The 25,591-nt window shown below is 38.3% G+C and overlaps 1 protein-coding gene across 1 annotated transcript in view; it reads left to right on the plus strand.

Annotated features, from left to right (window-relative positions):
- Window positions 1–25,591, plus strand: part of mus201 (rad2 superfamily protein mus201) — a 51,494-nt gene that overhangs the window by 20,391 nt on the left and 5,512 nt on the right. The window contains exons 4-9 of the mRNA XM_083122683.1: window positions 3,107–3,303; window positions 5,647–5,857; window positions 8,962–9,175; window positions 10,934–12,147; window positions 13,768–13,866; window positions 15,818–16,031. Of these exons, the coding sequence (XP_082978809.1) occupies window positions 3,107–3,303; window positions 5,647–5,857; window positions 8,962–9,175; window positions 10,934–12,147; window positions 13,768–13,866; window positions 15,818–16,031 (2,149 nt within the window). The remainder of the gene's footprint in view (window positions 1–3,106; window positions 3,304–5,646; window positions 5,858–8,961; window positions 9,176–10,933; window positions 12,148–13,767; window positions 13,867–15,817; window positions 16,032–25,591) is intronic.

The raw sequence follows: 25,591 nt of genomic DNA on the forward strand, positions 1-25,591 counted from the left end.
CGCCAAACTTCTGTTGTTGTGTTCCTGGCTCAGAATGAAATTCCCTATGAATGATAAAAAAAATAATCCCTTTCCGAGCTGGAAATGACAGGTTTTAAAAGTGCGAATCATTGCAGGACAGAGCCAGAATTTTATTTCGGGATGGGGATCATCCCTTAGTATCAGCCGCCACATAAAGTTGAAACAATGGTGTTAGAAGTCCTGAAGATGAATCTCAGATTATTACAACGTATTATGCAAGGTGTTGAATCCTGCTAATGAAGTAAAATTAATTACCACTATACACTTTTTAAATTAGATATTTGTAGGATTTAGGGAGGGGGGGTTTCAGCCCCCCGAGTCCTCCACCTGGCTACGTGCCTGATGTGTTTTTTTCGTTTTATGTTTATTTCGTTCATCTTCATCACTATTAATCTAAAGAGGTGGAATATAGCAACTTAAATTAACTAATATAAATATTATATATATAAAAATTTATTTTTGATATCTTTCCCTTTAAAAAATATTCAGTTCCGTGAAAGAAGTATTCTCGCTGCTTTTGAAGATTAGAGAGGAGAAACAATCACTATTTTTGTAAATACAAGGATGGGGGTGGGGGAGTCAGCATATAGGTGCTTTAATTGCTTAAGCTTTGAATTTTAATTTAGTTTGCTTCATCTTCAATATTTAAGCTTTTTCCTTTTGATAAATTTATGTTCAAGTAACAGAAATCAGCAAGACAGATGCAAATATAAAGTGACAATTAGCATAGAATTGGTTTGCGCATGTTATTAAATTTTCCTGTTCTTCGCACTCTACCAGCTATGTTTTCCCTAGTTCAGCGGAGGGAACGTAAAAGGCTCTGAAGGTTGAGAGTGCGACCGGTGGACTCTCACAAGAAAGAGGTTACCCTGGGCATGGAATCACCACGCCTGAGAAGCAGTGTTTCCTCTCCCTCTTTCCTCTGTCCTCCCTCCTCACCAAGGGTTGTAAGGGAAGCGGGAGGAATTACATCAGGGTGAGATTCCCTGAAGTCATTCCACCAGCTGGAGAAAGGACATTCAGCGGCAAACAGTTGGAAGCATTCGTGCGCTGGAAGCAAAGAAATGTATGCATCGAAATTGGTTTGGAAGAATATTGCGAAGAAATGTGTGTATATATATATATATATTTAAAAAAAAAAATACAGCCGGGTCATCTGCGATTACCTAGATGACACAGAGTATACGCCGCTGGTGAGCAGGATGGTTTGCGGGGGGTGGGGAAGTTACTGGGTGGCCTTGTTCAGGCCAGCGGGAGTGGTTGGACTCATGGCTGATATATATAAGCCCTCTCCCATCTTTTGCGAACTGAGGTGTTGACTGGTTGGGGTAAGAGATGGATGATCGCTACCCGGAAGCAGTCTTTGAAAGGGATATTGTGGTGGTTGGTATGGACAGCGACAGTGAAGTCCAGGTTGTGGATGGAGGCACGGTGGTTATTGATGCGGAGGTTGAGGGCGGTCAATGTTCCCCCCAGGTAAAAATCACCACAGATGATGTAGGTGAGGATGTAGATCAAGTTTGAGGTGTGGCAGGTCCCTTTAGGGTGGAGGGTAAATTTGCCAGTGGCCGTGTTCACCTGGAGGGTGTGAGAGGTAATAAAAATGGGGCAGGTTTTGCACCTAGGGTGGTTGCATTTATGGGCAGGGGATGTTGACCAGGGCATGATGTAGGCAAAGGTTATAATTCTGCCATGAGGTGGGTGAAATGTTGAGGCGCTGTCCCCTAAGGGCCAGGGAGAATGGAATGGCTTTTTTGATGTGGAACGGGTGGGAGCTGGAGAAGTGTAGGTATTGCATGTGGTTGGTGGGTTTTATGTGGATAGAATAAGCGAGTACATTATATATATATATATATAAAATGTACCTCATAGTGGACTTTTTTAAGATATACATGATGTTTCAACTCATAAACATTAGTCTTTATCAGGAAACAGTTGGGATATCTCTCAGATAAAATCACATGGTGTGAAGAGAGGTTAAATTGTTCTAATTAAAAAGGAATGCACATGCCAAATTGTGGTATTGTTCCTTGTGGTGATATGTGTGTGACCTTAAAAACGTGCTGCACCATGGGATAGCTGCATGTGACAGTGTGTGCATGTGAGAGTTGGCAAGAAGTGAAATCCCGTGTGCCATGAGTCTCATTCAGGTTCCATGATATTCCTGTCCCAGGGGAAGCAACAATTTATGATGTAGTGAAGCAGTTTCTTGATGCAGATAGTGTTCAAGATAAACCTATAAGTGGCTGACCTACTTTGATGGAGGAAATTTAGCTTTCGCTGCAGCTGTATCCTCGGAAGTCACTTCAGTGATTGTCACAGGAGGTATAAACATCTTTAGGGATACTAAGCATCTGAAGTTACGTGCATACAGGGTTCGTGTAGTGTAAGAACTATGTCCTTTGGATTTTGCAAAGTACATTGACTACTGCCGATGGGTCAAGACAATCACGTGCAACAATGTGATAGCCAACTTAACAATACTTCCTTCAGTGATTAAAGCTGGTTTTATTTTGATGTGTATGTTAACAATCAGATCTGCAGAACAACATAATCAGAGCAGTGAGGGACATCCCAAGCAATATATTAAAATAAGGAACATGTGTCGTCGCGTGAATTTTTGAATTCGAGAAAGTGGAAGACATTTCCAGCATCTTCTGTAAATATTGTCTGGTTATATAAAAGCACGATTTTCAATAATGTTCTGGGTCAGAGTATAAAAGTATTTAATTTAAATTGTCCTCCACTATTTTCATGAAAAAAAATTTTGAAATCATAGTTTGGGGACTTTTGAATCACTCTGTATTTTTCCTTTTTAACCCAAACACTTTAACTCCTCTTCATACCATGTGCTTTTATCTAAATTATATGTTCACTGTTTCCAGAAGAAGAGATGTTTGATAGTCAAAATGTTTTGCATTAAGTGGCTTCGTGGTGGGAGGTATTCTGTGTATTTATTTTAAACAGTGTTGAATAAAGTTAATAATCGAATAGCATTGAACACTTAACACTTAGTTATTCACATTGCAGATTAGTCTGTAATTTTTCTTGCAAATTATCTGCAAAACCTAATTTTTGCTTTCAGATTGCCCGTCGTCAGCAAAAGACAAAAGCAGCACGCAAAGCCGATAAGTTGAAAGAACAACTGCTGAGCAATTTACTTCGACACAGTGCAGTTAAGAAAGCCCTTTCCGGGAAAGCAGAAAAACCTGCAACAGTTACAAGTGCTAAGCATGAAGACGATATGTTCAAGTTACCAGTATTGGAGAAGTCCAGTAAGAGGTTGGTTGAGTCATTTGTTTAGTGAGTGAAATGTATTTTATTGGTTCGTCATACATTGATATTCTCATGCCTTTTTTTTGTCTTAGTGAATAATAAAATACCATTGAGTGTGTTTGTATATTTAAAAAATGCAAAATAAGATCATGTGGTGATAAACCCTGTTTCGATCACTTGATGGCGGCTATTAGATATAATTGATATATTCTATAAAAATAGCCACAGCACCCAAGGTGAGCATAGATTTTGACACCACCTTCAATGAATTCTGTGCCTCTTACCTGCTTGGAATAAATGCTATTCTCTGAACTTTCACAAGCAACTTCCCAATCCTACAAGGCATTCCTAGCAAGAATTATATTAATTGTCTGTGAAGCATGGGCACTCTAGAGCAAGCCTTTCTTTTTATATGTAACAGAGCTCATTAAGACAAAATTGTCATTTGACAAGAAGTTTAAGATAATCATTTCGCATTACTTGTTTCTCATATTAAATTGGATGTATGCTACAGTGTGTTTAAAAAGTTGCGCAACCCAAACTTCAAAACTTTATATAATGAAAACCATAAGAGATATTTACACTGGGTTTTCTGCGTTATAAGGCCTCATCTATTGAGATATTTTTTAGTTGTTAACATTATCAGTTTACTCCATGCAGATAATTTATATAAATTAATGACTGACGAAAGGCAGGTTTAAAATGTTTCCAGAATGCCTCTTTTCGGTGAGAAAAATAGATAAAAAATTATTGAGGGGTCATACCTAGGCATCTTATGACTGATACCATGTCAAAATGTCATTTGCGACCAATATTTCTCATGTGCAGCCTTTGATGGATTTATGACTGGCGATTATATTGGTTAAGTGAAAAAGTGCCATTTTAGGAGCATATCACCTTAGCTGGCAACACTAGCAGCTTAAAATTTTGTCAACAGATGCAAGCAGCATGTGTCAATATTGCCAGTTAGGAAGAATGAAGAATTTGAATGCATCATTCACTCTCTTCATGCATAAGGGCAGGTCAAATGAAAGTGAGCCAAGCCGATATTTTATACAAAAAAAAAAGTATATTTATTCTTATACAGTACAGAAACAGAACGATACATATACAGAAACATATGTGCAGTAGTTAGACATTTGCACCTCCAGCATCAATCTACAATTGTGTATGGTGTCATGCAAGATAGGTTTGACCAGATCTTGAGTGGTCGCTGCAGCTAACATATCCTTGCTGGAAACATTTACAACATCGTTTCCCAGGAACCAACAACATGCAGTGATACATCTCCTGTTGTGGCATGCCTTTGGCTGTTAATAATCTCACCACACCATGCTGTTTTTCTTTTGGAGCCTCCAGCGTGTCACGAACCGGTTAAACACACCAACTCCAGAGCCACTTTGCCTTGCCATGTGACCATGCACAGAATGAAAGCACAGGAGCTGCTGCAGCCTGCCTACCTAATGCCACGTGACTGTACAAAGGGGATGGTTAGTTCACGTTCAGTTGGCTCTGCCTTATAAGTAACCAGGTTATGTCCTTAGAAGAAGAAACATTTACTGGACAAAACCATGGTTCGTTAATTATACCTTAACTATCAAAATGGCAGAATTTTGCATGCTGTTTATATAAATACCAGGTTGGTAAAATATTGGCAATTTTGACTCATAAACCATGTAAGTCACATACACTTCTGGGTTGTAACTAATAAACCATATATTTCTGCGTTGTAACTATTCCCTTTGGAAATGAGTAGGATTGTTAAAACCCTGAAGTGTCCATCACTTTACACCACTACGCATATGGTGGCCAATACCAAAATGTGTATGTATATTAGGGTTGAGCTAATACCACTTTGAACCAATACTGATGTCAGTACTCTTTCTTATTCTTGCCAGTACCAATACTTGAACATTGTAACAATCTAAAATTGTTCAGAATATTTATAATGGCTAATATACAAATATTCCATTCGAATTATACCAAACTAATCCACCATAATTTTGCTTTACAAGTGGGTTAATGAGATTATTAAAATAGTTGCCATTTAGTTCCAATTTTTTTCATAAAATCCAGGTACAAACTAAACTCAGTTTGCAAATTTTACATAATTTCCATGATATTTAGAACTCCATAAAGTTTAGTGGAAAAACTGTACGATTCCCAAACACTGTAGAAGTACTAGTACAAATTCCACTACTATCATCTAATACTGATACATTTATATATCTATCAGCTTAACCCTAACAAACAGATAAAAAGGAGTAATTTTTACCTTCATGATGCCAGTACAAAGCTGGCAAAATGCCAGTTTTTAAAATTGTTTATGTGTTTTGTTTTCTTTTTCAGTCAAGAAGATGAAACAGAAGAATATGTATCAGGCTCAGAATCAGATACGGATGTCCTTGCAAATGATAAGTGGATAACAGATTTACATTCTGTTGATGTTTCCAGTGCAGAGTTCAAGGCATTACCAGCAAATGTTCGACACGATATATTGACCGATCTCAAGGAAACGAGAAAACAAAGTTCGTGGGGACGTATGTATGAGATGCCTCAGGTATTGTTGCAATTATAAATGTTTTATTTTAAGGTTGATTACATAGCTCAGTGATTGAAGATTGACACAGATACAAAAGACCCTGGTAGAGCCACAACTTTTCAGTAGGTTATTATAATTGTTTGCTTTTATTTGAATGGCTCTGTAAACATTGCATGTTGTCGTATTGCTTATCAGTTAGTGAGATATTAAAGTAATTTGAAGCTCAGCATGTGGCACAAGATTCCTATCACAAGTAGTTACCAAATTTGAATCAAGAGTATGTGTAGAGGTACATGCTATGGTCATATTTAATACATTAAGTTCTAAAAGATTAGAGTAGGTATATGGTACTCGCAGTGGCATATATTGGGTAAAGAACCTGGGCTATCGCACCATATCATAGTGTTCGAATGGACAAAAGTTTGCTGGTGGGGGTGTTTTTGTTTTTTTAACTCATTTGGGGTGGCGGGTTGAAGTGATGTGACTCTGTGATTAAAAATATATACCTCATAAATAAAACATGGAAATATACACTGTCAGTAAGGAAAGGATTTCAAGAATTTCATTCTTATTTGCATAAATGAGAGACCCATATTGTGAAATATTATGTAGGCCTATATACGAGAATAAAAATAAAATTTCAACCTACCTATTTTCACAATTTTAAGTTCGGGTACTCCTTGTTGGCGCAGTAATAACGTCGTTGCCTTGAAACTAAGGGGTCCCGGGTTCGATGCATGGTGGTTTAGATACCACTTTAACTGTAGGTCCGATCCCCATTAGCTTATCTGTTCATAAAGTGGACATAGAAAAATCCACAACGATTTGGAGCTTATCGTCATTCGTAAGCCGAAAAGACAGCTTGTTAATTATGTCCCTCATTTCAGTTCACTACACAACACACAGCACATATCATTCACAAAAATACAATCCACTCAATACTGTATTCACTCGCTGGCTCTAAATAAATTCCACACACCAAGACCACTCGACGCGATCTAGACTAGAAGTGGTCCTTGTCATTTCGGTAAACCATTCCCGCTCAACCAACAATTTTCTACTCCCCACTGTATCTAGTCGTTTGAAGGTCAACAACCTCTTTTTCAACTCCTTTGCAAGCGTTCAATGATGTTCTTGTCCCTTCCATATGACACTTTCCCCTTTGGTCGCGATAATTTGGCTTCAAAATTCCCCATTCCTGGGAAGATTACATGCTGGAAAAAGTTGGTTTGCAACATTGACCCAGACTGTTGAGAAAGTTCAGAGGGTTTTTCCCCCGCCATATGCAACCCTGTTCTCTCTCCTGTAACAGTTTGACTCCACAGTTCCCCGATACTGGGGAAATTACATGGGAAAAATTGGTTTGCAACATTGATCGGAGCCCTGTCGAGCTTACCCGTCACCCCTGTGGAGTTGCCCGCCAGCTGGGCCAGACCATGGGGCCAGCTGTCTCGCGAATTCAAAGAAAGCGGGCAATGTTTCCAACTTCTAAGAAATCAGGTTCATCATCTTATTGAAATGAACAATTTTAAGCACATTTTCTGATAGATATTTTTTCTGTATTTTATTCCCTGAGTCTGGGCTTCGCAGATAGCCTAGATAGCCCCGAATATATGCCTCTGGGTACTCGTATGTAAACTTTGTCCCTTTTACAACTTATTGTAGTTATAAAAATTAGAAACAAAAATGATTGTGTTGTTTGGAAGCTGGGATGATTAAAATCTTCAAAAAAAAAAATGTTGGTGAAATATACAGGGTGGGTGAGTAACTAGGCATTGAAAATTTGCTGAAATTTTTGTAATATTTAAACAATATTAGTGAAACTTCCTGTACATATACATTATGGAATAGCATTGCATATGTGCATACGAATTTCACAATATGATAGCCGATAGGGTCGTAGGTCCATATTTTCTGCATGACACCATGAATGGTGAATGCTTCCTGACAACATTGCAAGGGTATGTTTGACCCATCATATCATGCTGGGGAAAGATTGGTGAGCTTGTTTTCATGTAAGATGGTGCGCTGCCACACTTTGCACACACCGTACATGACTGGTTGGACCACAATTTTGTGGGACAACAAGCACCTCACGAATAGCCTGCCAGAAGTCCAGACCTTACGGCCTGTGACTTTATCCTGTGGGACTGGGTGGCAAAGGAGGAAGACAAAATCCTGCATTGTGGAACAATTGTAGGCACAAATTCAGGATGTTATCACAAACGCCCCAAAGGAATTCCTATAAAAGACCATGGATTCCATCTCTGTTCGTTTGAGGAAGTTGGTGTATGCCACTGGTGCCTACATTGAATCTGAGGTGGCACATATGTAATCCTATTCCATAATATATATGTACAGAAAATTTCATTTTTGATTCCTTAAATATTACAAAAACTACAGCAAATTTTCAATGCCTAGTTACTTCTCACCCACACTGTAGTTTGTCATAAGTACAGTTTTCATAAATAAATGGATATTTCATGTTAAACAATAATAATGTAGAAAGTAATTGCAGTGAAGTTAACCAGATACTTCAATAATTTCTTGCTGAAGTTTATTTGAGAGAACTGTTAAATTGTTGTCCTTTAGCCAATATGGGATGCACATAATGTGGATGCTTGTGTCTTACAGTACAACAATTGTCACATAAATCAGGCTCGCACTGTGTCTGAGCAGCATGATGAGCATTCTGCAAGACACCCATATCTCGGCTGGACCACTAATTACCCAGATTTGAATCCCATTGGAAATCTGTGGCACTATGTGGAAAAGCAGGTGAAATGCCATGAACAGGCATCCTCATTGCATAACTTCACAACCTCTCGCCCGTTATTAAGTATATTCTGCTAGAGGTGACTAATTTTTTTGTTCAGGGAACTTGGTAGGGCCTGAACAATTATTTTCACGTACCAGGAAAATATGGAAAAGACAGAGGGACAAGGAATTTTATTTAGCAAAATTAGTACCAACCCTGCATTATGCATAAACTTACATTTCACTTGTGATAAGAGCACCTAGGTGGTAGCTAGAAACAAGATGAAGATGCCTGGTTTAAACAAACTAACTAACCCCAGTCTCAGCTGAATGAAATACACTTTTCTCTCTCTCTCTCATATTAGGTATCTGAAGACTTCTCCAGCTTTCAAATTAATCGTCTCCTGAAACGCCGTGCAGTGCAAGTGTGCCTTGAAGACGTTGAGCAGGAGATTGGAGACAGAACTGTGAATTTGAGTGACCTTGAAAAGATGTTGAGTGAAAGTGGAGTTCTGGAGAAATCAAATATTGGAAATAGAATTGCATCTGATGAAAAAACCCGGTATTTACTCGTTAAAGGTATCTTGTCATGTTGTTTTAATTGCTACAGTCTGAGAACTGTTAGTATTCACATATCATGCCTCAAATACTGCTGTATGCATGTAAGAAAAAAAATCTGTTGCATTTCAAGTTTCTAGTGTGGCAAAAGTAGATTTTGTGATAAAATATCTATGGATATTCAAAACAACGTTGGTAGATTGATGTGGCGTAGTTGCAGTGTGTTACTTATTATATAACTGTATTTACTCATGTGTAATGGTCACTTTTTTCTAAAATATTTGCTCCCAAAAACTGTGGCGCGTATTATGCATGGAATAATGTGACAGACAACATGAAACCGTGAATGTTTTTACTATGTCACTGCGTTTAACATGTATATGTCAACAGGCACAAATACAAATTACCAGCTTAGATTTCTTATTGAAGGGCTCGGGTGTAAAACATGGTAAGTGACATTTTGGTTATTTTTGAGTTACAAAGTAAAATGTGCCATCCTTTCGAGTGAAATTGCCATATCATATAATTTGCATTGGACTCAGTGAAGCCTTCTGAAATCTGTAAAGACAAGAAAACAATTTATCTACAGTATAGTTTCTAATAACATTTTTTCTTAATGAACTCAGAAATCAACAAAATGTCACTTACCATGTTATACACCCGAGCCCTTCAATTATAAATGGCTGTTTTTCTTGATTTTTTTTCACTTTGTATCAGAGTGTTTTGAGGCATCATGAAAAGTGGCACCATTCTTATAGAATTCGAGCACACACCTCCTGTCACATGGTATGCACGTTGGTATTTCTTGGCAAAAAATAATAGAAAATAACTTCCTGACCGCTTCAAATCAATAACGTAATTTTGATCTCTATTGTTCTACTACAGAATACAGAAGGTTAACATTGAGATGTTAAACCCAGTGGAGGAAGAAGGGGGAGGTGACATGGGTTGGTGACTCATTGAACAGCTTTACAACCTGAATTGTACTGCGCATTATATACGAGATATAATTGTTTGTTGCTTTTCCCCATCAAAAACCAGGGTTCGCATTACACATGTACATGCATTATACATGCATAAATACGATAATAAATTTGCATTGCATCGAAACATGACCTCAGCAAGCCAAGTGCTGCTAAAAAAATTGCTTACCATGGTGTTAACTACTGTGAAAGTTTGTCAGTGTTGCATTGGTACATCTTGCATGTATATGTGTGTGCAGGGTGTGGGGATCCCCAGTGGAAGCTCCAAAATTTCCATGTTGATCCATCATCAGAGGGACAATTGGGAAGCTGCTTGAGAAGTGAAAGTAGCAGAGTCCGGTATAGAAAATCAGACAACAGCAGCCTGACCACACATCAACGAATGAGAAGCTGTTTGCCAGGCAATTGGCCCTCAAAAGTCTGTTGCACCATGCAATTCCGTGTAGTTGAAAAATCTATATAGGAGCTTTCAGACCAGTGACATGCCACAAGACACTTGTATTTGGAAACATGCCAAAGTGACATAACAGCCACTTGTCGCTTGTATGCCACTCAGCCTTGGGTCATTTTCTCAGTAGCGTGCATAGTGTCACCTCGCTCTGTTGATTGCACATGTGGAGTGAATGCTTTCCAACAGACTGTAAGAACCCATATCACTTGTCACTTGGGTGTAGAATCCCCACTTGCTGCTTGTAGCTTTTCACTTGTCTTTTTTGTCTAAATGCACCCCAAGATAATCTACATTAGCTAAACCATAATGAAACTGTTTCATAATGAATGTTTTTATTTGTTTCAGGTGATTCAAATGCAAGTAACAAATCAAACAACGTACAAGCAGAAGCTACATCAGAACTTTTTGTTAAATCTGGTACATCATTTGAAGATCGAACAATGCCTGAGAAGGATTCAGAAAACAAACCTGACATGAGTTCTGAATCTGAGGACGAGGCTATAATGGAAAAGGTACACAGGTACCAGCAACACACTTCTACAAGGAGTGGTCTCCTGCTAGCCAAAAAGTGTGCACAAAGGGACAGCAGTGGCTTGACCCAGGATGAAATTCTCGCAACAATAAAACTCAGTCAAGGAACTCCACAGTCCAGCATAAGTGATAATGATTGGGACAAACCTGGCTGCTCAAAATCAATGGTCTCACTTAACGATTGTGATGTGAAATGCAATGATTTTCAAAATGACACAGACCATGCAGAAACAACAGGTGTTAGCACAAAAGTAGATCTTGATACAAACAGAAATGTGACTGACATTAATACCACTGAAGGCCAAGATAATATTTCTCTAGAACAAAAGACTGCTGTGACTAACAAATGCGAGATAAATGCAAACAGAAATACTTTAGATAAATCAGTGAAGCCTTGCAAAGAAGATATGAAACAGGTTCCTGTTTCCATATCTGACGAGACATGTTTCTTGTCTGATTCAGCTAAACTTAATGATTCTATTGATGTTACTGAATCCAGTGAACATGTTGTAGAAATATCCAAAGAACAGAGCGATTCCGATAGTGACTTGGTTCAAATAGATGACTCAGAATCGAGAGCTATAATTGATAATAGTGTGGACATTCAACTTGAACAAACAGAAGTAAATAAAGAGCAAGATTCCAAAATCGATGCAAAAGATATTCAAAATATCAAAACAAGTGACAAGAATAAAAATTTGGAGATTGTCATAGACCCAAAATCTGTGTGTGAAGATGATGATGACATTTTTGCTGATATATTCACAGATGTCAAAGCTGAAAAGGTAACCAGTATCAAACAGAATGATGTATTTGAAGACAAAGATAGTCATAAGAATGCTACCACTGTGGTTAATGGTAGAAGTAACTTGCAAGTTACTCCTGTACCTCTAAAACCAGATCTAAGTGGAGAAGAGAAGCATACAACTGATGATGAAGTTCATGAGATAGATGATTCTGCTAAAGAAGAAGAAAGTGATGAAGATGATGAAAAAGGCCTGCGCACTCAGGAGCTTTTATCATTTCAGGTATTTGGAAAATATTTCTGTGTACTATTTCATTACCAGTATATAACTCTTTCAAAATTAGTTTTTCTTAGTCATGCATCACTTATCAAATGACCAACATTTATATAGTTCTTCTAGCAGGGTTTTGGTGTGATTTGAGTTTTAAGTTTTTTGATGGTCCCAACATAGCAAAATGTTACAAAATTTTAATGCATTTTAAGTTTCCTCAGCATGGTTTCCCGAAAAAAATGTAAAATCAAGATTCCACTGTATATCTTACTTGCTCTCAGGAATCTTCCTAAGAATAGGGTGTACCTATCCATTATGCAGATTTAGCTTTACTTTTTGTTGTAAGATGACGTGAAACTGAATGTTAATACCATACACCAGTGGTTCCAAAAGTGTGCGCTGCGGTCCCCTTGGATGCCGTAAATGGGTTACAAGGCTGCTGCAAAATATTCCAATATTTTCACTGAAATGATATGCTTGTTGCAAATATGTGATTATTTAGTACTTTTTACACTTAGAATGGTTCTGAATTTGGAGTATGTGTTTATCTTTTAACTTAAGGCAAGCAACCTAACTACACTAACTGAGCGTTGCAAGTGTTAGATAGGCCTACATTCCGACTTGGGCACTATGGAAAAAAATTGAAACAATAAGGGTGCCGTGAAATGAAAACATTTGGGAACCCCTGCAATACACCAAGCTAGTACTTACTTATCCTCAAAACCAATTACATATCGTGGTGGTTACTGAAATTAATAGAACAAATATTAATCAGTAGGGAAAGGATTTCTAGTTCCATACCTATCTTTTGTTTTTGCTATGTTCTAGATGTAAGCTATTTAGACATCTGAGTGTTTCATGTACACAGCACTCCCACCACTGAACTTCTACAGGACCTAAAATGCCTAAATGAACCATAAATTTCTATAAATGCTAAAAGCCCTGTGCATACCTGAAAAACTCCTTTTAAACCTTTCGTGCAAGTTTAAAAATAACTTATTAAGAGCGACCCATAATTTCCACCACAAAGTTCAGACCCTTGAACTTTTAAACCTTGAATGAATCAGAGTGGCAAAAGATCCAGTGGAAGAACATGGAAAAGCATGTAGTTGTGCAGTCCTTCAAAATATGATAATTTTTTTTGTATTGGACATGTTGTTTATTTTTATAATGAAAGAAAATAATTCATTGCATTAAAAATAGTGAATTTTTGTACACAAATTGTATCTAAAACTAGTTACTTCATAAAATTATTAATAATTATACCTATTAATTTACCTAAAAGTCCTAAACTGGAGTTTAAGAAGTCCTAAAACCCTACTTTTTAGCACCTAAGAATTCTTTCCCTAGTGATCAGTTTCATGGATAAAATATGTACATAGTTAAGTACATGAAAAACCTGAAGAAAGTCAAGATGAGTGGGAACCCTGTTTTTTTTCTTTATATGTTATATTAAAGTTTATAATTTTTGGATGTAAAATATCCTAGATAACTTGGAAAAAACAACACCTTGAACTGCAAACTGTTTGATGATTTTGTAACCACTTGATACTGGTTAATGGACTTTATGAAGAAAATTTAAATTTTTTTGATCATGTATACTCATTTCTTTTTTTTTTTTATTTATTGCAGTCTTTGCTTGAAAAGGAAGCAGACAACCTTATATCTGAGAAGGGCAAGCAAGAGAGAATAGCTGCTTCAATTACCGACCAGATGTACATTGAAGCTCAGGTATGAATGGTTCATAATTTTTACACTATTGTTGTGAATAAAATATGTATAGATACATTCAGTGCTTTATCTGGAAAGAAAACCTCTGCTAATCTACAAGTTGGTTTGTTATTGTTATTGTGTTCATCATAAGAACTACCCAAAATATGGTGAAATGTTTATAAATGATATTGCATCCATGTAGACACACACACATACACTTATTTTAGTAAAAATTATTAGTTTTATTCTCACCTATAAAAAGGTGCCAGTATTGCATATCATTGCATACCACCAGGTAAAATGTACTGGATATATTAGGTAACTTTGTTGAGGACAGTAGAGTTGAGTATTTTCCTGGAAATTCCACAGGGTCTGCAAAATACTGTTCAACATTATTTCTTGCTTTAATTTCCTAAAATTTTGTTTACAAGTGACATGTGTCACCTGTCACTTTGGTCTGAAAGCTCCCTACGTGTCCTGAATTATGAAGAAAAATGCATTTTTCATTCATTTATACAAGTACACCTTATCTTAAATTTTTCCTTTGATCAGAATAGCCACCAAAAAAAAATAAAAAAATGTGTCTACAGTGGAACTAAAGTGGAACCACAGACACACATGCAGCATATCAAATATATTTAAAATTTAATACAGTGCAGCATACTTGGTTTACATTATATACTTTACCATCCTCCTCCCCATAAATCAACAATATATGTAAATATATTTCATTTTCAGATTTTGCATTTCCCTCATTGTAAGTATAAGCCATGGTGGTCTGGTCTCTAGGGCATCTGACTGCCACACAGGAGACCCGGATTTGATTCCCGGGGTGCGTGATCTAAGGTTGGCCCTACCCCCACATCCCCATAAAGTGTCTTTCATGGCATGGTGCTATATGCATGGCGAACTTTACTTTACCTTATTATAAGTCCTTAGCCACAGGCTCCAAAAAAAAATTAAAGTTTGAGACACTTTTGTATAGTTTATTCTATTTATTTAGCCTCATGGACAATCAATAACAGTTGGGCTGAAAAGTTCGTAGGCTGACTCATAGATGGCGTTACTAGAATTAAATCCATGTGATTTTTACTTAGTACTAACCTTCAAAAGATACGTGTATAAATTTCACAGCTGCCGGATAATTAGTTCGTGATATATAGCATTGTGTGAAGCAGCTTTTGTTATTGTGAAAAAATGGATAAAAAAGAATTTCGTGTGTTAATAAAGCATTGCTTTTTGGCGAAAAAAAATACTGTTGAAGCCAAGGCTTGGCTTGATAAACATTATTCGGACTCTGCACCAGGAAAATCAACCGTTGAGAAGTGGTTTGCTAAATTTAAACGAGGCGAAATGAGCATCGAAGACGATGCACGCAGTGGACGCCCCAAAGAGGCTGTTACCGACGAAAACATCAAAAAAGTCCACAAAATAATTTTAAATGATCGTAAAGTGAAGTTGATCGAGATAGCTGAGACTTTAAAAATATCAAAGGAACGTGTTGGACATATTGTGCATGAATATTTGAACATGCGAAAGCTGTGTGCAAAATGGGTGCCGCGCGTGCTCACAATCGATCAAAAGCAACAACGTTTTGATGATTCGGAGCAATGTTTAGCGATATTCAACCGTAATAAAATTGCTTCCCCATCCACCATATTCTCCAGATCTGGCCCCCAGTGACTTTTTCCTGTTTGCAGACCTTAAAAGAATGCTCGCTGGAAAGAAATTTAGCACTGATGAAGAGGTAATCGCCGAAACTGATGCCTATTTTGAGGCTAAAGAGAAATTGTACTATAAAAATGGCATCGAAAAATTGTATGACTGCTATAATCGTTGTATCGCCCTTTAAGGCAACTATATTGAATAATAAAATCAAATTTTGTCAAAAAAATATTTTTTACTATGTTAGCCTACGAACTTTTCAGCCCAACTGTTACATATTTAAATCTGTTCTGGTTAATTTCAGGAATTACTGCAGCTGTTTGGAATTCCATATGTTATAGCACCAATGGAGGCTGAAGCTCAGTGTGCATTCCTTGATTTGTTCTCCCTCACTCATGGGACAATCACGGATGATAGCGACATATGGCTGTTCGGAGGGCAGAGAGTTTACAAGAACTTCTTCAACCAAAGCAAGCATGTGAAGTTCTTCCAGGCACCTGATATTCAGCGTTACTTCAGTAAGATGTGTCATATTCTTCTGTAGTTATTATTACAGAAGATTATTAGATTAAAGGTGAATGGCAATTAGTATTTTGAGCAACTGCTGTCCATATGTATTGCATTGAGGCATTTACTAACGTGCAGCAGTGATTTGCATCATGCATATCTTAATTAAATTTAAAAGTGAAGTGCGTGCATTTTTTATGTACGTTAAGAATTTGATTAAATTATTCTTAGATAATCTATTCAGTTACGTTTTCTATAAATGCATTTAATTTAGGGATGGGACAGATTAATCGGACCCTTGGCATCTGTCGATATACGTAATCATATCAGTTTATCAGTAAAATTTCCGATTATTTTACTGATCCGAAATATCTATAAATATCTTATAACTTAAGGCAAAATTCTCCCATTTTGTTATAATTTTCAGGGATAATCTCCATGAGTTACTGTTCAAAAAAGTAAATATGCAACTTCTTTTGCATTGCAGTTATCTGGAAATACATTTATTAAGTAGGTCAAAACCCATCCAGGTTCTTCAAGGACCGTTTGGAATTTTATATCAGATCGGTGGGAAATTGGTTATCGGTATTGGTAAATTTTTATCAATATCCACCAAAATTTCATTTCGGCCCATCCCTAGTTTAATTAAACATATTAGTAGCTGTCATCTTATACACCCTTATACACCAAAATCGAGCATAATACATTCTTGTGTATCTTGTGCTCATAAATCAGATGCTATTGTTTTGAGAGACCTTCCCAATGTTATAGTGATAGCTGTTGGCTTTGATAATCCGTCCTCTGGCAATTTCACCCAAGAAGAATCCAGCCAATCACATTCCTCCTTCTTAACCCATCCATATATATTCACATCTTGTGCTTTCTTCATGCATTCCCTAAGGTAGAAAGTAGCATGATAAGTAGTTATCTTGGACGTTGCCATCGAGTCTCAGAATCGCCAAGGGTATCTTTGTGAGTGTGTATTCATCAATTTCACCTAGTCACCATTCATCCTCATCATTGCTATTAGTCAAAAGTGGCAGAAAAGCTTTACTAAATTAGAAGTACAGAAGTAGATACAATTTCATTCTTTGAAACATGGGACGTAAACTTTGATCTGACGTGCCTGATGCCAGAGCATATCTGTTTTGAGTTATTTTGTTAGGAAAGCTACAATTCCTACTTTATTGTTTCCATCTACAAGGCTCATTCAATATATAACCGGAAATATGTTGTAACAAATATTATTACAAGCACCAAAAGAAATACAGTACTATGTTTCAACATAGTCTCCCCCTAGCTCAATGCACCTATGCCAGTGCTTGATAAGGGCATTGATTCCACAGGAAAAAAAAATCTTTTGGGTGCGTGCGTAACCACTCGTGCATCGCTTACTGGACTTTGTCGTCATTCTGGAACCTCGATCCACTTCGTCCATCTTTCAGTGGACCAAAGGAGTGAAAATCGGAAGGTGCGAGATCAGGCAAATATGGAGGGTGGGGTAAGCACTCAAACTTTAGGTCCTCGATGGTAGACAATGTGACACTGGCAGTGTGTGCTCTCGCATTATGGAGCAATAGCACACCAGTGGACACCGGACCTCGTAGTCTCTGCAGAATGGCTGGTTTCAGTTTTTCACGCAATAGGTTGGAGGGTATCGAGATAAATGTGCTCTCACAATAAAAGTGGGAAAAATACGCCCTCCCAAGAGTAACCACATTAGAAAGTGGGAAAAATGCACCCAGCACACACACAACCTTCACCAATATGATAATATGTTGATTAACCTTTTGCCGCCCAAGCATCTCGAACGAGATACCCAAATGTAACCCTCACTGTCCCAAGCATCTCGATCGAGACACTGTGTCAAGGTCGTAGTTTTTACATTATAACTTTTCTATTTTTGGCTAGAATTTCGATTTTATTTTTTTATATTGTTCCTAACACATGTATTTAACAGAAAAAGTTTTTTGCATTTTTTTTTGTCTTCATGAAAATGGAAAGGAAAAGGCGGGAAAAGGTACTTCTCTTTTCCGGCTCTTTTCAATGTCAAATTTTTGCCGACAAAGGAAGACCGGCTTTGTTGTTCTAAAGCAATGCTTTACACTTCCTCCTGCTAAGTGCATTCGAAGGAAGCTTGTTTATCAGTATCCGGTGTCAAAATGAAAGTTTTCCGTGAGGGCGCAACCAGGGGGTGGGGGAGGGGAAGACTGGTTGTTGAATATGCGTTGTGAGAATGGAATTTCGAAGTGCGCTGAAGGAGACCTTTGTTTTTTTTAGCACAAGTGTCCACAAGTGGCAACAGGGGTTACCCAGTATTGTCTAAACATAGAATTTCAAGCGGCTGCAAGAATTGGCGCTCATTTTTCACTACGTTCTAGCTTTTCGTCCGTGAATGTTTTGCGTAGGTGTCATTTTGTGCCCAAGTGCAAGGACATTTCTTGGGTGAAGTGACAATTTTTTAAAATAATTTTTGGGGGTTTTCTCCCTTCCCCCCCATATATATGCTAAATTTGCATAAATTTTGCATTTTGACATTTTTTTTCGGGGGGGGGGGGGTAGTTGGAAACACCATTTTTATAAAGAAAAGTATTTTTGAGGGGATTTCCCCCTTTCCCCCTCCATATGTACACCGAATGTGCATAAATTATATATCGTCTGAATCTGTGATTCATTCTGCATACAACGGTATATCTTTCATATCTCTAGGGCGTTTAGTTTCTGAGCTATAGTCATTTCAATGTAACTCTGCATTTTGAAGCTTGAATCAGTGGCATGGCGACCATTTCTTTTGGGGGTACAACTCAAGTTACATTGGTCATATGATGATAATGCAAATATTTTTGTGTTCCTTACATGTCAGCGATAATTTCTATGTGCATTTTGAACTTTTCATATCCTTTTTGGGGGGGCGGGGAGAAACCTCATTTTTTAAAAAAAAGTATTTTCAGGGGATTTACCCCCTTTCCCCCTCTATATATACGCCGAATGTGCATAAATTATATATCTTCTGAATCTGTGATTCATTCTGCGTACAACGGTATATCGTTCATATCTCCGGGGCAAATAGTCTCTGAGCTAAAGTCATTTCAAGGTACCGCTGCATTTTGAAGCTTGAATGAGTAGCGTGCCGACAATTCCTTTTGGTGGTATAACTCAAGTTACATTGGTCATATGATAATAATGCAAATATTTTTGTGTTCCTTACATGTTAGCGATCATTTCCATGTGCATGTCGACACTGTCATGTACTTTTTGCTTGAGGGGAGGGTGGGGGAACGAAATTTTGGAATTTTGAGAGTTAGCCCCCTTCCCCCGCCACATATACGCCGAATTTCCAGAAATTTCATATAGTCTGAATCTGTGGTTCATTCCGCGTACAACGGTATATCACTCATCTCTCTAGGGCAATTAGCCTCCGATCTACACGCATTTAATTGAAACTCTGCATTTTGCTCAAAATCGGCTCGCGACAGAGAGGCTTACATGTGAAAAAGACCTTGGGCGGCAAAAGGTTAAAACAACCTTTACGCAGCTTCTCCTCACACTTAACACAGGCTTGGGACTGTCAGGAAAGAGAAAATTATTTTTTTAAAGTACAGTAAAAATATTCTGTTTTCTGACGTGTTTAGGAGCTGGAGATGATGTCCTTTGTCATATTTTTTTTTATTTTACTTTTGTAATTTTTATTTTATTTGATTAAAGTTTTTATTTACATTTGTATTTCCATTTCTCATCCGTTGACGATCTTTTACTCCATTTTTTGGATGTACGCCAGACTTCTCAGGCACTTGGCAAGGTCCTTATTTTGTAAGTATGTAAAATTTTGCTAATCTGTTCATCCAGTTTCATGTACGTTCGTTTCCTCTTCATTCCTTCCAAACCGATGCTAGCCCTGTCGTATTTATATCCGCTGTTTTCCACTTCCTGCTTCAGCGTCTTCAGAAGGGTGTAGAAGTTGGGATGAAGTCGAACTTTCTCCTGCAGCTTATTGTTCCACCCTTCGACGGCATTGTTCGTCCGGTGCTTTGCATCTCCACAGTGCCACACATCAACTGGTAGATTTGGATTTTGCAGCCATTGTTGTACAAAGTAGTCAAGAAACGCTGTCAATTTCTCTCCTGCTGGCGCCGTACTATGGATTTGGAGCCACCCATCTTCAACGTCCTCGCGGGGGATCATTGCCAGAGCGCTGCACATGCGGACATGAAGCCTTACTTCTTCGTCATTCTTGTAGTCCGGTACCAATCCAACATCTTGAACTTTGCGCCACAGACACTGGTTAAAGTGGAAGTAGCATCCCTTGATGGTACAAGTCGGGAAGTTTGAAACGAGGGAATAAATACATGTATCTTCGAAGTCAACCATGATTCTTTCTGGATTCCAACCCGGTAAACATTCCTTCATTTTCCCAAAAAGTAGGTCGTAAGTTTTTCTTTTTTTGTTGGGCAGGAAGGCGAATACTACTGGAGCGATGTTCATCTCGTTATCTGTACTGCCAAAGTCTGCGTGGATTGTATAGAGCTGGGTGAACTGCTTGCTACACAATTTGAAAGTCCCATCCATGAAGAACTGATTGTGATTCTGCAGTATTTTCCTGCCTTTGGAGCTACAAAAAACGAGGATTCTCTGCTCGTATCCTTCATCTACCAAAAGGAAACTTGAACTGTCGCCCATTTTCAGTCTTCTTCAGATAAAACGATGTTCTGTCTGGAATTCGGGTCCCGACGATCTCCTTGTGCCTGCCTCCTCACGTAGTTCTTGCTGCGTTTGAAGCTGGAGTACACAGGAACTTCTGCCACGAGGTAGAATCCTTGATTAAACAAGGGACCCATTTCTTCCTGGTAGAGCTTAGACATAGATTCGTCACCTTCTCTTGCTCGCTTCTGAGCTGCCACTCGCTTAATTCGGACTTCTGTTTTGGCGACGTCCGGTTTGCACTTGTGATCTGTTGAGCTGATGATTTCTTTTCCTTTCGTAACTAACTGTCCTCTACATTTCTCTTTCTTCTCTTTAATACAAAGCCAAGTAGTTTTCTCATCCGTCTTCTTCTTAACTCGATATTGAAATCCATTGAACAGAGCACACGGCTTGCTTCTGCTCGTCTCGGTGATTTTCAAATCAGCCATCACAAATAGAAACACAAACACACACACCTGACCTGTGCCAGAGATGGGTTGGTAATGACTACTGAGTCATTGGAAAGCTTACCAGGTGTGCGATAGAAGCAAACAAATGAACAGAGTTAGATAACCGGGAATTCCAACCCTTCAATGGATTAGTTGGTGAAGGTCATGTGTGCTGGGTGCATTTTTTCCACTTTTATTGCGAGAGCGCATTTTTCCCGGGCGCATTTTTCCCTTATGGTGGTACTGTTTACATTATGACCTCTGGGCATGTAATGTTCAAGAATTGCTCCCCTATGTCCCAAAACAAAGTTAACATGACCTTTCTGGCACTCCGTTGAGTACACACTTTCTTTGGTCTGGGAGATGAAGGATGTCGCCATTCCATTGTTGTCCTCTTACACTCTGGTTCATAGAAATGAACCCAACTTTCATCTCCAGTGACAATACGATGAAGAAATTTCTCACCGTCAGCTTCATAACGGCGCAAAAGCTCCCTGCACAAATCAACATGTCTGTCTTTCATTTTGTGGCGAATACTATTTATTTAGTTAGTTACCCTTCAATCTTGCATGTAGAGTCCTACCCAATAGCCCAAAAATTCTCAAAATGCAATATTGAAAGGTACAATGTTAAAGAAGCTGCTACCGTGATATTATTAATTCGCCCGGCCCAATGTAGGACCCTGAATCTCGTGGATCGATTTGTTTCTGAAAACCTCCAGGACACAAAACAACTTAAATCGCCGAGTGCATGCAATCTGGGTTAACGTAAACTTCTTGAGAAGTGGGGGAATCGTCTAGTTCCCCCTCCCAAGAAAATTACGTACGCCCCTAAACAACCCAGGTAATTTATTTCTAAACTGCTAGATCAAGCTACCTCCACTCCCTCTGCAAAAGAATAATCGCTTAGTGTATTCTTGGATTGATCAAAATTTATACTCCATTTAAACAAACTTTTATTCATAAACAATTTAGTTTTCGTAAAAAGGATAACAGTGACTTGATCAATACAATAGACTCAATATTTTAAATTAAGCAAAATGTAACAATTCAATGAAAATCCTCGGAGTCTATAATGTTTACAAATTAGGAATAAGCGGACCTTCAAGTACTTCTTTTATCTTCAATTATCCCTTACTTTGTCCCTTATTTGTTTATAGTTCCCATTCAAACAAGTTACAATAACAACAATGATCTCTCCCCAAAATTTAGTTCATATATACACGCATTTTAATCCCTTCCCAAATCTTCATCAACTATTAAAACAATTAAATATAAATACCTACACCCAGTCTTGAAATACGTCCCAACAATTGTGGAAAGAGTATTTGATATGTTGCGGAAACAAGTCACTGATCAGGTTAACTTTATAAAAAAAAGGGTACACGGAATATTCCAGCCGATCACGGAGTGGAGAGACAAAAAAATATATATATTAACACTACTTGATTTCTTTCGTAATAACCGATTCAATACTAGTGGCTCATCAAATTAGAAGGAATAATCCGTTGTTAAACAAGTCGTGTGAGCGAACTACAAAAATGAATTTGACAAAAGCCCCATATTGACCTTCCTCCTTCCCCGTTACGCAACATGGCAAAGATCCTGGTGAGTGGGACCTTACGGCAGCTCAAACGTATAACGTTAGCTTAAAACCATGCCAAATACGCAACAAAGGGGGAGGTAAAGGTCGGGCACCTTTTTTGCGAAATATTAAGTTTACCTGTCGTCTCTCCGCTCGGGCTGGCAAGTGATCCTGGTCTGTCCTGGGTAACGCGTGTAAGAGATCTGTTTTGTGACTGTTCGTTCTCCCAGCTCCCACCACTGGTCAAACGACAAGTCTAGATTACGCATGTGCGATTGACGAGGCGAGTCAGCAAACGGCCTCTGTCGAGAAAAACTGCGTAACTTTATAGATTACGTAACGATCCATGACTTGTTTCGGCGCGTGACGTATCTCACTCTCGTATGTTAGGAGAAGAGAGTGACTGTGGCGGGATGATATTTATGTAAAGTATATCAACCGTCACAATTTCCGGTGTCAAAAGTTTCGGAATCCACCTCGCTCACACTTTCTTGAACCTCAGTATGTCAAGAGATGACTGATATGGTGGGCTGATCCTACACTTATTTCCATCTGGGAAGTAATTTCACTGACAGTTATATGCCAGTTCTCCTGTGTCAAGTCCTCCACTTGAGCAAAGTTGCTTTCCCTGACTGAAGTGACAGAGCGACCTGGACGCGGAGAATCTTCAACACTGGCTATGCCCTGTTTGAACTTTACAGCCCACTCGTACACTTGTGATCGACTCGTTCAGTTGTCACTGTACTAAACTGTCATGCGGCGATGAAGTTCTATCGGTTTCACGCCGTCACTCAACAAAAATCTCACAACACTTCGCTGTTCCAGCTTGGAGCACTCCTGTAAGGGTGCTGCCATCTTGTGTAACTGTTTCCCAGCATCCCGTGCTGGGCGTGTGCCAGCCCCAGAATTCAGGTAGTATTTTAGAATTTTTTATACTACTTTTCCGGTTATTTATTGAATGCACCTTGTATAATCTATATATAATAGACAAGAGATGAGCATGATTAGCTGAGGGTTCTAAAATAGTAGGATTAAAATGAACATGTTTCTCTAGAGAATATTATGTAAATGCAAAAAATTCTATACTTTTTGGAGATTAATTGAAGCAACGCAAACACAGATACACAAACTGATACTAACCAAAAATAATGTTTTTCAAGTGGTCATTTTGTAATGTTATTCAGTATTGGAGTCTTTTTCTGAAATTTGACATCACACACTTCAAGACACACTTCCCATTACTCTCAATTGCTCACTCAAGAAAACTCAAATACTGAGTAACATTACAAGGTGACCACTTAAAAAACATTATTTTTGGTTAGCACAGTGAAATCTCAGTTATACGTTTTATGGGGACAGAAGGTAAAAACATATAAGTGAGAAAAACGTATTATTGAAATATTCAATTAAAATGGTAAAATTAAGTGCACAAAGAATGAAAAGGAATACTACATACGCACCGAAGTTTGCTGTGTTGCACTAATCTGTTCTAAATCATTATTGTAAATTCACAAATTCACGAGAAATAGACATTGAAGGTGCCGGGGGGGGGGGGGGTGAAAGGGATACAAGCAAGATTTACCAGCTTAATCCATTCAGCAAATTCTCTGCAAGAAAACATGCTGAACATTAGGACGTTTATCTCGATCTTATGTTTACTGTAACTCTCGTTTCCCGCTTTATACGTTTTCCAAACCCTGCCGATGACAAAATTTGCCAGAAGCCTGTCCCGTATGCACAGAGGCTAATTGGGACGAGAGCTACAGCTTCTAGTGAAATCCGAACCACTTAATGAAATGTTACCTCCACCGGGACCCCTCGATACCAAGGCAGCAGTTTTATCGTTAGACTATCGGGGCTGGGAGCCCAATTTGAATCTTTTCAATTCTTAGCATTTAAAAATTAGGTAGTTTGTGTACTCTTTGATTCGTATTGCAGCGTTAAGGATAGATATAACGATGAAACCAATGAGAGGACATCACTAATACTCATGCAATTGTCGTTACTCGAATGAAGAACTAACAAACAGAAAATAAATATAATGCTTCTTTCGATTTTGAATGTCATCCAACTTATAAAATCCATTTGTCACACCTATTAGACTTATTCTGAAATATAGTGATACGATTTATAGAGGCTATAACACATTTAGCTGCATATGTTAACAGTTAAAGCACAATCTCGCAGCCACTGAATATGTCCACCTACCAGGCAGGCAGCAGATTTCATAGCATGTCTTGCAACTCATGATTGGTCAATTACTTAGTATCAAATGATCAGTGGCCACTGTTACCCAGGCATACCTGCAGCTGAACCCACCTGATTTTAGAACACATCATAATAAAGTAACCTTGCGATGTAACTGAACTAGAAAATGTACTTGGACATTGTTTGTCCCAATGGAAGTTTTATAATGGAAAATGTAAACTTCTACTTTTTTAATTTTTCGATCAAAATGCATCTATTGTACTAGAGGGGCTACAAGGGGGGGGGGGGCTGAGGCCTTTCCCCACCTAACCCCCTTGTAACGGTTCCAAGTGAGTGAGTGTGTGTGTAAGGGGAGGGATAATGGTAAATGCAAGAAACAACATCTACCTGTAGCACGCATGTGTGAAAAGTCACGACCTGCCACTGCACACAGGGTGGTCTATAAGTCCCGAACCATAGGCTGGTTTGCAATATTTGTTCAATGTGTTGGCCACCATTGTCAAAACACAATTGTAGGTGGTCACCCTTCGTTCACAGGATGTGGGTCACCAAGTCCGGCAAAATAGCATGGCACTTGGAAGCAAATCACACACACACACAGGCTGTTTGTCCCTGATTTCACACTGTAAACCTTTGATTTTAGGTAACCT

Source organism: Lepisma saccharinum, chromosome 5 (assembly GCF_977018435.1).
Source record: "Lepisma saccharinum chromosome 5, izLepSacc3.1, whole genome shotgun sequence".
Taxonomy (NCBI): Eukaryota; Metazoa; Arthropoda; class Insecta; order Zygentoma; family Lepismatidae; genus Lepisma; species Lepisma saccharinum.